We start from the raw sequence: 16,047 nt of genomic DNA on the forward strand, positions 1-16,047 counted from the left end.
TGAATGAATGAATGAATATGGCCAAAAGCCCTTTTCAGCAATATTTCCCCCATATTGTGGTAAGAACATATTTACAACAGTAAGACTGAAGGTAGTAGATATTGCTTCCTCAAATCCCATTTTGAATTGTACTATGTTTTATGTCACCAAGTGTACATCACACCTGTCACTCAAAGATATTCCACATACTTGTAGAAAACTTAGCAATCACATGATTATCCAGATCAATTATTATCTCCCTTTATTTCAACCCTGAGCACAATCTTATTCTCGTGCCAGACTCGCCAGACAAGATAAAAAAAAAAACAAAGCCCTCGCACACAAACAGAGCTCAGCAGCACAGTGATCTCTGGCGAAATCTTGGAAAGCATAATCTGACGCTCTGGACACAAAAATTGTTATTTACAGATCAAATTATATGTAATCTCACCATGGAGGATACCTGGATGGTGAGTTATTACCTGATCCCTAATCTAGTTGAGGATATTAACATAATCTTTTGAACCTTGAGACTAATACCTTTCTTTTGAACATTACCACAGAAACTTTACGGGTGATATTTCTCTAAAAAATGTACATGTTGAACTGCTCCAACCCTTTCCCATAACTGTATCATCATTTACAAGCAGATGAAGTTTACCTTCTGTGTACTCTCCTTTAGCCAGATTTCCAGATGAACTCATCTCTGCTATAAGGATACAACCTTTGTTACTCTCATTACATGCCTGAAAACAGACCACATCAACCTGTAAGAATACACATTTGTATTATTTTGACTAAAATGCTTTGGAAAACCACCAACATGCACTGTTAACCATTTTTTTCATTGCACCCATGTGTACAATAGAAAGAAATTGAGCAAAGCCGAGTGGGTACCACCACCCCCTCTGGATCAGAACAAACCTCCCAACATAAAGCTACAGCCGATTCAACAATACCTGCATTAGAACCGGCCGGCTCAATGGTTGTGGGCTAGAGCAATTTCAGTAGACATCTTTATTTCCCTTGACCAGCATGAGCTTTAGTACTAGTGAACTACAACCATACACCAGGCAATCAGTTTTTCACACCTGGAAGGTGTTTATGTTATCACAAAATTACACCATCATTATCCATATGGTCCTATATACTGCTCTCTAGTACAGCTGGTGCAGGTTGATCCTGTTAAATGTCTAGTTAACAATACTGAGACAGATATGTACCTCTTTGAGGCCTTTGATGATGCCATCCCCTGATACAGAGTGGGCGTTGACTAGATCAGCCCAACTGGATATCTTGTACAGGCCACCACTGAACTGGTGTTTTACTGTGTTGCCAATATCTGCAAATTTTCTGTGGAAATAGAAAACATATATATACATATATATACTTATTTATATATATATTTATTAACACATATTATACACAAATATTAATATTTACTCTTATCAAGTCTGTTCAAGTCAAATCAAAAACTTCAACATTTAAACATATGTTTGCAAGAGTTTTGTGATGTAAGTATAAGGAACAAGTGTCTACAACCCTTACCTGTCTTCAAACACCAGAAATCTGTGCTTTTCAGCTAGCTTCTGTAACTCTTTGGTGAAATCAGGTGTGTAATCACTGAGAATGTCAACATGAGTTTTCACCAGACAGATGTGCGGACCGACTTTATCTATGAGCTAAACAAAAATTTCCAGGGTTACAACCAAATTCAAAAATAATTCACATAACAGGGTCATATAATGCCAAGTGCAAAATTCAACATCCTTGTCCACTTGTTAAATTAAAAAAAAAAAAAAAAAAGCAGCAGCTCATAATCAATACCTGACAGGCCCAACTTATACCATCATTAAGGAGCTTTCATGCAATTTTACAAAAGCAGGCATCGGTTTTTAATTATAGGAAATAGGAAGTACACCGTCAGCAACTTGTATATATCTGCAATATCACATTTTTTAAACTGTGACGAACTGAATAATAATAATATCCCAGAATTGTTCATTGGATTTATTATTATCTTTTGCTTTGGCAAGTAGATGATACTTCAGGATCAAATCAGGGTTTATTTTCTTTTTTTTTTTTACCTCAAGAGCTTTGGCGCACTCTGTGACATCCACTGAGAAGGCGAGGTTAGATTTCTTCTCATCCATCAGCTGGAACAGCGCCTTGCTCATGGGGTGTGAACAGAGCTGGGCACGATCACGGTACTTCATCACCTGATAAATACACCAGCAGCTCAGCATCAGTACACAGTAGCATTATACATGTACTTCCATCACCTGATAAATACAATCAGGTCACATTATACATGTACTTCATCACCTGATGGGGCCTCCGTGGCTTAGTCGGTTAGCGCGCTAGCGCAGCGTAATGACCCAGGAGCCTCTTACCAATGCGGTTGCTGTGAGTTCAAGTCCAGCTCATGCTGGCTTCCTCTCCGGCCGTACGTGGGAAGGTCTGCCAGCAACCTGCGGATGGTCGTGGGTTTCCCCCGGGCTGTGCCCGGTTTCCACCCACCATAATGCTGGCCGCCGTCGTATAAGTGAAATATTCTTGAGTACGGCGTAAAACACCAATCAAATAAATCATCACCTGATAAATACAATCATGTCACATTATACATGTACTTCATCACCTGATAAATACACAGTCACATTATACATGTACTTCTTCACCTGATCAATACAATCAGGTCACATTATACATGTACTTCATCACCTGATAAATACAATCAGGTCACATCATATATATACTTCATCAAATCGTTAATACAATCAGGTCACATTATACATGTACTTCATCACCTGATCAATACAATCCGGTCACATTATACATGTACTTCATCACCTAATAAATACACCCGCAGCTCAGCATCACTACATAGTCACATTATGCATGTACTTCATCACCTGATAAATACAATCATGTCACATTATACTTGTACTTCACCACCTGAAAAATACACATTATACATGTACTGTAGGAGTAAATTTTTTGAAAAACTGATTCATAAAGCTACGTGAAATGAAAAAGGATCCTGAGAAGCATCTACCTGATCCCAGTTCACTCCAACTCTATCATCTGGTTACTTGATTTACCCTCCTTTCTCAACATTTTAATTTACAGAAACAACACAAGATATAATTTAATGAATGAAATAGGTCATCTGGACCAAGAATGCCAGTTTACTGCAAAAGTGTAGTGATTTAAGAACTATTTAGGCATGAATATCTACCTCCATGTGGTCAAACACATGCAAATAAATTTCCAGCTCCAAAAGTATTATGACAACTGTGAATGAATTTCCATGATCATCATGATCTTCATACATATATAACTACCATTATTCTCCATTCACAAAACATTACAAATCCATCACAATTTTACACTTTTCACATACCTCTGCCTTATTTAACTTTGCTTGTTTTTCAATGGGAGAACCATTTGCGATGGCCAGTTCTTCCATCTTGCGTTTGTTTCCGTTGGCTGCGCTGGCAGTGTTGGCAGCAGCGGCTGCGGCAGCGGCAGCTGCTGCTGCAGCATGGCTCATGGCCATGATGTCAAATCTGTTATCTGCTACAAACTTCTTCACTTTAGCTACCGTTTCTGAATCAACTTTCCCAGCAGTTTCTAGGACATCCAGAATTTGATTAACTGTCAAGACACTGTGGAGACAAAAAAAAAAAAAAAATTCATGAAATTGTTGAAACACATTTATCATATTGATATATATCAATCTATCACAATAGATTCTGGACGTAACAACTTTATTCCATATAGTTGTCATTTCAGTGTAAATACTTATACTCTTCATTATGGTCGAGAATGGTGTTTGCATCTGCACCAAAATGTCTCCCACACAGAATAAATGAAATCGTTATCAATAGTACTTCCTGATCCTAAATTTCTCCATTTACTATTGACTGAACAAGACTAAACTCAAAGTCATAGAACACTTTGTATATGTAGATAGTTCTTCTGTCCTAAACCCTCATTTTCTGTTCTGTGTTTCCTAAGATTAGGAAGTGCAAAAGAATGGTTTGTCAAAGTCTCAGAAAATTTCACAGTGCTTTTATCCTTGGCCCTTATCAAGGTTATAAATGAAACGACCATGTGCCCTGGTGAAATTTGATGAGGTACCGGTACATGAGATTGTTATCCGTCATCATCCTGGTACATGTTAATCTGTAATTACGACAACCCGCTTTGGATAGGTGTTCACACCCTTCCTGTATGTGTTACCTGTGTAGTTTGATCCCTTGCATCTCTAGCTTTGATCTGCCACCTTGTTCTCTGTCTAACAGAACCACACAATCCCGTACCACAATGCCTTCCTGCTTCAGAGACTGCAAAGAATTCAAAGGTTATGCATCAGTGTGATGTTACCATGCCATTTCCGTCAGCATCAATGCATTTGTACCACAACAAAATAATACCAGACAGATCATGAACAGCCTGCGAGGATAAATGGCAGATCAAACACTACTGACAATAGGGATGATACAGCCTGGCTTTTCATAATGTCCTATTCTGTATCACAATACTTAATACCTGACCTACAGAGCAGAGGTTTGACAAGAGGCAGCAATCTGAGGTGACAGGTGTAGTGCCACAGGTAAATGTAGAGTCCTGTATCAGGAGAACAGATAGGACCAAATGTACTGAGGCTGTAGTAATAACTATCGTGCGAAGACTAGTGGATGAGGTAATTTTCTACACAAACAAAATATCGGGCCAAAAAGTTTTACATGATTACAGTCAAGAGGTATGCACATGGAAACCTATTTGACAGTTATGTTTGTGCATGTAGTATCCTCACTTCACAAGAACCTGATAAATTACACATTGGATGCATCCATTAACACTTTGAGAAAGTAGTGAGTTTATTAGATTTCAACCATAACATAATTACGGTTACAACACAAACTAAATGATCTCTGACACAAACATACATGTAGGCACATGCATATATACGAATCTAAATTATAGCTGAAGCACACTGACCCATACAACACAAAAATATATGCTCAAAATCGCTACACCATCAGATTTCCTTGACAACTGTGATTCCTAATTTTCGTTAAAGTTTAATTCCAATGACTTTCAGTAATATTAAAATCATAGCATGATGGTGTCTAATCATGCGAGGCTGTTACATGTAGCGTGGTTTTGGTTTATTCATTTATTTGATTTGTGTTTTACGCCGTACTCAAGAATATTTCACTTATACGACGGTGGCCAGCATTATGGCCGGAGGAAACCAGACAAAGTCCAGGGAAACCCATGACCCTCCGCAGGTTGCTGGCAGACCTTCCCATGTACGGCCGGAGAGGAAGCCAGCATGAGCTGGACTTGAACTCACAGCGACCGCATTGGTGAGAGGCTTCTGGGTCATTACGCTGCGCTAGCACGCTAGCCAACTGATCCACGGAGACCCCCCCCCACCAGCGTGCTTTTGGGGTTTTGTCTTACCAAAATGCCATGACAATATGCAGAAACAGCTCCTGATACAGATGAAGTAAGAGAGAATGAAAATCATCTACGGTGTCAGTACTGAAGCTGTGTCTTCAGTATCCCCAAGAAATTTTATTGATACACATCTAATACCAAAGGTGTCTGTACAACATGTAAACTCAAGCTCCGGAATGTGCTGTATGGAACCTATATGACTTGGAAACTCCACATGTACGTGTAGCTCTCAAATATACTTCTAGGAATACATGCACATAAACATACAAAGGTTGGGTTCAAATTGCAACCAGAGTCATGAAGTATTTAAAGAGTCTGTCCTTGACGATCTGCTCAAATCAATAACTGTACCTGGGTCAGCTTTTTATTCTTTTTTATTTTATTCTTATGTAACATTCCCCCTCAAGATCTGATAGCACAAGTTTAGGGCTTAACTCTGATGTGAGGATCAAATTACTGGATTTACTATCTTCCAAGGATATTACAATATCATTGATCAGGGCAAAAATCAACTGATGTGGACCTGTATAAAACAGAAATCCTGGACTCTTTCAAAACATGTTTACAATCATATAGGTCAGCAGTTGTAAGTACAACCAGCACCTGTTGGAAGAGCAACACTACGTGGTGTTAACAACAACATACAGGTGGCATTGGGCATATCAGCTACATGTTAAAAACGTATAAACCCAGACTTAAGTCAACCTAATCGTAAAAAAAATGCACATTAAAAGTATACCGGTATTAAAACAATATTCATATCCCTTAACAGGTTAAGCCACCGCGTACAGAAGGTATTAGTCATATATTTATGTAAAAAGCCCTGAAGTTATGAATACGTAAATAATTGTGCAAGCAACCAGACATGCACGACAGCGGTACACAACCACATTTGTTTATTAACAAACACTCCACATGGTTCTTGCTTGTTTTTGACCCCTGAACTCTTGACAAACTTCAAAAACACATATTTTCTCACAGGCTTTGGATTCAAGACCAGCACTAAACCCTCTGCCTCTGGCAGCCAAAAATTGTCCGTGTGTGTGTGTCTTAGACCATACAACTGTCAACAGCACTGTTCCGTGCCTACCAGCATTCCAGCATTTACTTAAGATTTCACTTTTTTATATCATAAAAGGCTCTCTGGATTTCTGTCAAAGTATGAGGTGGAGCAGAATGGAGGCATTCATTGGTGTGAAAGACAAGCAAGTCTTCAGTCTACTGCCTTATGGAAGTTGAAGACACTCACCACTAGACAGCAGCGATCAAAACGCCGAGCAACACAAGCAAAACATAACATAGCCGCTTCATGGTGTGTTTATACATTGCACAATCCAGTGTCATGTGATAAAAGCCACTAATGGCTTCAGCATAATAGATCAAACATGACCAGTGATAATCATACTGCTTCACTCTATTGCACTTGCTTCATGCATTCAAACACAGTATTTATTGAGGTAAATCTTCCTCAGAACTAACAACAAAACAGGTCCTTTTAGACTCGTGAGAACAAAAATAGGTCCGATCTTACTTTCAGGGAGGGGACTAAAATTGGGCCCAAGTGGCGTATCTTTGTCAATATGATGGAGCGTCTGGATAAAAAAGACATTATTCATCGTTCAGAATAGACGCATCGCAGAGGAAATGACAACAATGACAAATTTCCTTTACATGAAAGATGTGCACAAACATTATAACGCTGTCACAGCAAGAGAAGTGCACTTGAACGAGGAGCAGAGAAAAGTTCTGAAACCTAAACAGTCTGTGGGCATAGACTGGAGGTTTGAGAGAAGGTCTATAGAAACACTCAGCAAGGCCATGGCTGCCTATTTCTATCAAACAACTTAACTCTTCCCTCCCACTTAGCAAACAGGAAGGCCATCTAGCTGGTCGGCTTTCTGAGCACTTTGCTGCAGCCAGAATGCACATATGCAAACGACTGCAGCAATGCAACCCGAGAGGTCACAGATACATGTATGTCCAGTGGAAGGTTACTGATCTGCACAAGGTCATGGGGAGGTCAGCAGCTGTACCTGAAAGGAGCCCTGTCTGAAGAAATCAGTGACGACATTACCTGGTGGCATGTCATGGCAGAAATCAGTGAAGACATTACCTGGTGGCATGTCATGGCAGAAATCAGTGAAGACATTACTTGGTGGCATGTCATGGCAGAAATCAGTGAAGACATTACCTGGTGGCATGTCATGGCAGAAATCAGTGAAGACATTACCTAGTGGCATGTCATGGCAGAATTTACTGAAGAAATAACCTAGTGCCATATAACAGATACTGTAAAGTACTTATTATTCGCTGGAATTTATTTTTGTGAATTTTCTCCAAAAATATATTCGCGGGAATTGATTTTCGCATAATTAAGAAAATACTGAAAAAGAGATCCTAAAATTTTCCAAGATATAATATAGCCAAAATTATTCAAGCACGTAAAACAGGTATCATCATGGGTGCCTTTAATCCTCCTTTGTTTCCTGCGGTATCTCTAATCCTAGTGATATGGATCAGAGATTAAAACAATGGGGGATGGATTATCAGTACATGAGAAGATTACTTTTGCACCTACCATGAGCAGTACTCAAAAGGTGTCACTTGGTGTTTTGCACTGTTTTCAGTTTTAATCGTCCTCTGTAGCAGGTCAGAAACCGTGAACATTGCTGTGGCTGTCAAACAGCCATTGTGTTGTTGTACACACTTCACAGTTTGTTAGAAGCTCACTCACTGGACCACAGGAGAGACACAGCCAATGGGATAGCGTGTATCAGAGCGAGATTCATTAGAAGCCAGCAGGTGCTGGTATCTTTCACTTTACGGGCACAGCGAAGATTGATCAAATTAAAGACGAATAAACAACTCCCACTTTTTTTATATCCACCAAGCCTTAGCACCACAGTTTGTATATATTTAAACCATAATTTCCCTTCCCTGCTTCACTCTGGCAAAGAATTCACTTCATTATTACTACTACCTGTATATGATTCAAAACTGGATATACTGGTGATTACACATTGCCTAGTATCACTGTTAGAGCGATCAAGACACTGTCCAGTGTTATAGTTAGAGTGGTCAACACAATGCCTTGTATCATGGTTACACTGGTCAAGACAATGCCTAGTATCATGATTACACTGGTCAAGACATTGCCTAGCATCATGGTTACACTGGTAAAGACCTTGCCTAGCATCATGGTTCCACTGGTCAAGACATTGCAGAGAATCATGTTACACTGGTCAATACATCGCCTAGCATCATGATTGCACTGGTCAAGACATCACCTAGTATCATAGTTACATTGGTCAAGACATCGCCCAGTATCATAGTTACACTGGTCAAGACATTGTCTAACATCATGACTGCAGTGGGCAAGACATCGCCTAGCATCATGATTGCACTGGTCAAGACATCACCTAGTATCATAGTTACATTGGTCAAGACATCGCCCAGTATCATAGTTACACTGGTCAAGACATTGTCTAACATCATGATTGCAGTGGGCAAGACATCGCCTACTATCATGTTTGCACTGGGCAATACATCACCTAGTGTCGTGGTTACACTGGTCAAGACATTGCCAAGTATCATGGTTACACTGGTCAAGACGTTACCTCATATCATTGTTACACTTGTCAAGAATTGCCCTGTGCCATACTTACAGAACAATTCTCCTTAATGTACCTTTCCACATCAATACACCAAATTTTTGCCAAAAAATGGCTAGGTACATATAGATTCTGCTTATAAACTGGTATGATTTCTTTCGTTTTCCTTTTTACCTTCAACAATCATTAAACGTTTTGAATACCCTAATCTTCCACAGCACTGAAGTGAATTACATGTGCATCATTAGAATCAATTGAAAATCAATATCTCTATCAGAAGAATCATACTGGGCAGGGTGGGAGGTATATCAGTGCAGACTGCCCCATCCCACCCTATACATGTGAATACTGGTGTACTGGTTATCTATCCCACACCCGGCTCACCACCACCATTGGCCACCAGCCCAGCTCACACAATGCTGTGGTATGCCCTCAATCACCCCTCATAAACACACACCTCAACAGGAAACTGTAAATGAGCCGTGAACAAAAGCACACAGATGTCAGGTACTTCACCAAGGTTAATCTTTTTTCACTTGCCTATTCTCATATTTCCTGCAAATTGATCTGAATACATATGAGCAAATGGAGTTATCTAATCCTGCTTCCCGGCAATCTTTTCCTTTTGTGTGTATTATCTGTTAGAAATAATGTAGTGCAGCAAAGCACAGGACTACAGTTGTCCAGTACCTGTGATAAACTTAACATTAAATGATAAGACAAACATAAACAACCTAGCCCTTGGGAGCAAAAGTTGCCCTTCTATACTATCACTACATGCATAACAATATTGTCACACAGACACTGCTGTCTCATCTACCGGACATCCTTTCACCTTTCTACATGCACATACCAGAATCTGTTACATGCACATACCAGAATCTGTTACATGCATATACCAGAATCTTTTACATGCATTTACTAGATTGTTTCAGGTACAAGAATATTTCATGCAAACAACTGCAGTTCACTTTCTGGGTGGAGCAAAATGGGAATGGGGAAACCCACACCTTTAATACTCATGACAAGCAGATAACAGGCAAACATTAACCTCCAAATTGAGTTTTGAGCTATGGCTCTCTGATTAATAAAGTTCTGTGCTCACTCTGAAGAATACTCCAAATATGTGATATGTGCTTATCAGGCCATTATGTACATCATACATGTAGGAGATACAAATAGCATGAGTATGAGGGATATTGTGTAGCACTACTGGGAAGGAGGATATGTAAGAGTTGCCATTACTAGGGTGTGGGATGCTGTGTAGGGGTTAGCACAACTGGGAAGAGGAGGATATGTAAGAGTTGTCATTACTAGGGTGTGGAATGCTGTGTAAGGGTTAGCACAACTGGGAAGAGGAGGATATCTAAGAGTTGCCATTACCACAATATGGGATGCCGTGTAGGGGTTAGCACAACTGGGAAGAGGAGGATGTGTAAGAGTTGCCATTACCACAATATGTGATGCCGTGTAGGGGTTAGCACAACTGGGAAGAGGAGGATGTGTAAGAGTTGCCATTACCACAATATGGGATGCCGTGTAGGGGTTAGCACAACTGGGAAGAGGAGGATGTGTAAGAGTTGACATTACCACAATATGGGATGCCGTGTAGGGGTTAGCACAACTGGGAAGAGGAGGATCTGTAAGAGTTGCCATTACCACAATATGGGATGCCGTGGAGGAGTTAGCACAACTGGGAAGAGGACGATGTGTAAGAGTTGCCATTACCACAATATGGGATGCCGTGTAGGGGTTAGCACAACTGGGAAGAGGAGGATGTGTAAGAGTTGCCATTACCACAATATGGGATGCCGTGTAGGGGTTAGCACAACTGGGAAGAGGAGGATGTGTAAGAGTTGACATTACCACAATATGGGATGCCGTGTAGGGGTTAGCACAACTGGGAAGAGGAGGATGTGTAAGAGTTGCCATTACCACAATATGGGATGCCGTGTAGGGGATAGCACAACTGGGAAGAGGAGGATACATGTATGTAAGAGCTGCCATCACCAGGGTGCGATTTACATTGCACTCAAGACAACGGTGAGGGGTTCTACATGTACATGTATGCATGTTTGAGTTACTATAATAACCGTGATGAGAGATCTTACTTAGGAGTTAGTACACAAGTGAGGGGGGATATGTATTAATTAGTTAGTAAACTAGCGATGAGGGATGCTATATAAGAATCAGCAATCTGGAATGAGGCATGCTACGTAAGAATTAGCACACCTCCAGACCTCAGATGAGGAATGATATGTCAGAATAAGCACACCTGGGATGAGGGATGCTATGTAAGAGCTAGCACACCTGGGATGTGGGAAGCTATGTAAGAGTTAGCACACCTTGGACAAGGGAGGCTATGTAAGAATTAGCCCACATGGGATGAGGGTGCTAAGTAAGAGTTAGCACACCTAGGAAAAGGGATAATAAGCAAAAGTAAGTTAACTTGGGATGAGGGATACTAAGCAAGAGTAAGTTAACTTGGGATGAGGGATTCTAATGCTTTGTAAAAATTAGCACATCTTGAGTGAGGGATGTTATGTAAAAGTTACCACACCTGGGATGAGGAATGCTATGTAATAGTTAGCTAACTTGGGATGAGGAAGGCTACATCTATGTAAGAATTAGCACCAGGGATGAGGAAAGTTATGTGAACGTTAGCACACCTGAAATGAGGGATGTTTTGTAAGAATTAGCAGAACAGGGATGACGGATGCTATGAAAAAGTTAGTACAACCGAAACGAGGGATGCCAGGTGTGGTGCACCTGGGATGAGGGGTGACACGTGCAAGTTAGTTGAAATGCTTGGATGAGAGATACTATGACAGAGTTGTGCCAAAAGATGCAGTTTAGAAGTTAGCACGGCTAACTTCTGAGGTGAGATATCTTCTTTCTGCAGACACAGAGGAGTTCGTTCACGCATCAGAGCTGTCACACAATTGTGACGTATGGCTGCATAATAACATGGCAATTTAATTGCAACAGCATCATGTTGCTACACCAAACCTCCAGGACATGTGATGGCTATGTTATCAGGTCACGCTAGCAGAAAAGCAGTCCTATGATCCAGACGAAGGGAAAGTCAGAATCTTACAACTGGTCTCATTAACAAAGTCAAGGAGATAAAAGATTTGACACAAATAAAAAAAACTGCTGCGTGTAAGGTGACTATTTCGCTTTCATCTGTACAAGCCACTGCCTAAAGCCATCCTAGTCTATTTAACATCTTCATACCTGTTCAGAATAGTAATGAAAACTTATCCCTGACAGAATCTAATAAGACCACAGAATAATTATGGAGCTGTGGCCCAGACACATGCTGAAGCCATGAAAACTGGGTCGATGGGAGCCAGTGTTAGTTATTTCATCTATACACAGACTTGAAAAACATTCCCATCTTTCATCACCCTTGATGACTTGAAAATGCAAATAGCCAAGACAAAGTGCTAGCTGCTTTAAAACCACTTGCAACTGAAAAAGATTCAATGTTCCCAGGGACCTGCGGCATATAAACCCAAACATGCGCTCAAAGGTGAATTCTGTTGTAGGAGTGTGTATCTAGGTAGGAAGTTGTTTCAAGCTGAACACTAATTCAACTCATGTTTGGGCAGCCATTCTTTCTGCCTCAAAAAAAAAAAAAAAAAAGAAAAGAAAAAAAACCCTAGCACAAACAACACATTAAAGACATCAATTTCAAGCAATTTTAGATTTTGACTGCTTTGCACTTAACAGCCTGCTGGGCTGCTCCCCAAATCCCCCAACCCAACTTTATTAACAAACGAGTGTCTGATCTAAGAGGGGAATGCCAGGCACTGTGCATGTCTGAGGTAAGTGAAGTCCACTGGCAGGGGAGGGCAGTCAAGCTGGTAGACACCATTACGGACTGCTGGTCTCCTAATGAATAGTTTGTTCCTCTTCAGAATTAAACCCTAGTTAAATATAGGGGCATGCATGCTCATCAGCTTGTCTCCAGCACACAGGATCAGCCCATATACACAGTCTATTCAATACATTGATCAGAGGGGTTCTGGAAGGCTGACTGGTGCAAACATACTTGGGCTAGTTTAATACATCACTGGGGCATATTCCCCTTCAATACGACAGCTCAGTCAAGCAGAAGAACTCTCTGGGGCTTTAAACATATTCGGCAGTAATCTCTGGTCGTATGATGGCTCCGGTGGTACACCTGACAAATAGACTAAGGAGGGTAAGGGGGCGTGGTTAGATGGGAGAAAGGGGGATGGGGGTAGGGTGTGTGATCGGTACTATAAACAGACAAATAAAATGGGTCAATTTGAGGGCAATTAGTAAGGCAGTTTGGACTGGTGGTGCAACACGCTTGATCTAACAATTCACCATGCCAAGATTGCCTCCCGTTATCAAGCCGCCAAGCCGCTATAGCGTGTTCATTTGTCACCCAGAGATTGATCTAACAGAAGGCTGCACTCCGCAGAGGCCCCTACCAGACTGCAGTACACGTACATGCTTGGCTTCGCCCTCACATCGTCACACAGGTGGTTCCAGTTCCCAGCCAAACTATGTCTTTATGGGTCTGTGGAATACCATGCACCATTAGAGAATCAATTCTTCATTAATATAAATATGAAGCCTGGTTTCCACTTCATCAAGCACTTTTCATAAGGCTTTGAACATCTCTGCCTTTAATCTGAGCCGTGCCCAACGAGATCAAATCTCATAATTACGTCTATATTATCCAGACAAGATCATACTGCCCTTGGTTTGGTTTATATGCCCTGGAAGGCATATCAAACTCGACTGGTGTTTTAACGGCGAGATTTACGATGTGTATGTACAATATATTTTACAGTCAACAAGCATTCATTCTGTTCAGCGTCATAATCTGTAGCAATCATCTTGGTCAAAATAGATAGCTGCCAGCACTGCATTCATTTATCATGATTTACTGACATGCAACTTCACTCTCTTTTTACTCCATCCATCACCTACTTGAATATTGCCACTTTCCTCTGGAATCCCACCATCATTAACTAAAATCTCTCCAACATATGTATATCCTTCTATCTTGACCATTAGTTCAAATATATTTTGAGCACGTATTGTACCTCAAACACAAGATCATGCTATAATGAAAGTGAATTTGGTCATAAAGCATCTGAAATACTCCCTACATGTACTTCACTTAATGCAGGTTCTGTTCTTAAATTTCTTGAGTAAATCTTCAGCCTGAAAATTCATCAATCAGGTACATGTACCATAAACACTTTCAGTTCAAACCTAGAGACATTAAAGCATATTTGAAACACTTTGGTTTTATTTCTTAATGTGCAGGTTATCATATGTAATAACATATAATAGTACAAACAAATTTTTTAACTTTCACTTTGAGAGGTAAAAATGGCTTCAAGTACAGATTTCTTGAGGCCCCAGAGATGATGCCAGTGATGATTCTTGTATAAAAAGAACTATGTGGGGGACAGATCAAACAGCATTGGTAAAATGGGGGGCAGGGGTGTGGGGAACAGACTAAATGGGGGCAGGTGTAGGTGCGCGGAGGGGGTGTGAAGCTGGCCTGAAGAAGCCATGCAGTATCTGTGAACAAGTCACCTTGCCCACAATGTAGCAACGTACTTCACCAGGCTTGGGGCACTTCAGGAGTCTACACGGAGTTCTGAGCAAAGATCAACGATGACGCAATTTTTGAAAAAAATCAGACCAATGATGGAAAATATGCAAAATACAGTGGGGTAATTAACAGGTATAAAAATACCACCAAAATGAATTTTTTAATCAAAATTCCAGGTCATAATTTTCTTCATTTGGAAACATAATCTTTTAGTTCTTTTCATGTATCCTTTAAACTACATGTATTTTCACTTAATGGATTTATATCCATGAAGGACAAAAGACACTTACTCCTCTGAACATCTGTAGCATACACCATACATGTACATGTGCTTACAGCCATGACAATGCCTAATGCTAAGGTCTCACTGATATATCTACTGTCTATCAGCTATGCTCAGGGCATGATCCACAAATGGGAAAATTTTAATACCAAAACCTCATGTTTGAAGTGAAAAGTGTACAAAGGTACACTTTTGCTGTTTGTACATATGTGCTGTGATACAGTTAACTGGTACCTAGGTCAAAAAACTTGTAAATGCATATTAAAGTTAACCAAAATCAAACACACAACCTTCACTTTTCATATTACACCTTACCCCTAATGGTCAAACTGCACAAGGCAGGTGTGCATACCTGAAAAAGGTATACTTTCAGAAAATCAGTTCCCAACTGGGAAATGTGGGGTTGCAAATTGGGTAACAGGCCAAACAGTGAATGGGTCCAAATATCCACGCCTTCAGCACACATGTAGGTAGACTATGCCCTCATGCTATACTCAAAAAACTAAGACAGTTATTCTGCAGCAACATAAGGGTAAACTTATTTGAGCATTGCTTCTTAAAGGGGAAACTGTAAAATCTATTTAAAATTTTCAAAGAGAAAGTGTTTCATCCAATCCTCAAATCCATCCAGAGTAGACTCTTGCATTTAGCAAAGTGGACAAAAGACACACAGGTGTGCTCAACAGAAAGTGGTAGGGGTACATGAAGGACAGGAGTATTTTAACATACATACGCCTGATATGGGTGATTAGGTGATATGTAGCCATATGTAAGCCATGCCAATATGAATATCACACCGACACCATTTACTAACTAGGTACATGTACATATGGTTTGTAGGCCAAAGTGAAGAATTAGCTGACCTTTCCAGTGAACTATTGACTCGTTCTAGCTCAGCTAAATAGACAGGCTTCGGTAACAGCATTGTTCGGGTTAATACATTTTACCTGTCAGTTTAGTGTTAGAGTGAATGCCATTGTGCAACACTGCTCTGAATACAGAGTAACTGTTACATGAGAACTATAAATAAACAATGCCTAAGCCAGGTCCAACGATTTGCCCAATGGACTCCTGCTAAAGCCTGAGAAATGCTA

At 40.4% G+C, this 16,047-nt stretch overlaps 1 protein-coding gene across 1 annotated transcript in view; it reads right to left on the reverse strand.

Moving 5' to 3' along the window:
* LOC135466424 (uridine 5'-monophosphate synthase-like) overlaps nucleotides 1-16,047 on the reverse strand; it is a 63,251-nt gene that overhangs the window by 4,547 nt on the left and 42,657 nt on the right. The window contains exons 4-9 of the mRNA XM_064743881.1: nucleotides 4,225-4,328; nucleotides 3,383-3,647; nucleotides 2,067-2,198; nucleotides 1,528-1,661; nucleotides 1,203-1,332; nucleotides 641-725 (exon numbers count right to left, since the gene is read on the reverse strand). Coding sequence (XP_064599951.1) covers nucleotides 641-725; nucleotides 1,203-1,332; nucleotides 1,528-1,661; nucleotides 2,067-2,198; nucleotides 3,383-3,647; nucleotides 4,225-4,328 — 850 coding nt within the window. The remainder of the gene's footprint in view (nucleotides 1-640; nucleotides 726-1,202; nucleotides 1,333-1,527; nucleotides 1,662-2,066; nucleotides 2,199-3,382; nucleotides 3,648-4,224; nucleotides 4,329-16,047) is intronic.

The sequence above is a fragment of the Liolophura sinensis genome, chromosome 6, assembly GCF_032854445.1.
Source record: "Liolophura sinensis isolate JHLJ2023 chromosome 6, CUHK_Ljap_v2, whole genome shotgun sequence".
NCBI classification, from domain to species: domain Eukaryota; kingdom Metazoa; phylum Mollusca; class Polyplacophora; order Chitonida; family Chitonidae; genus Liolophura; species Liolophura sinensis.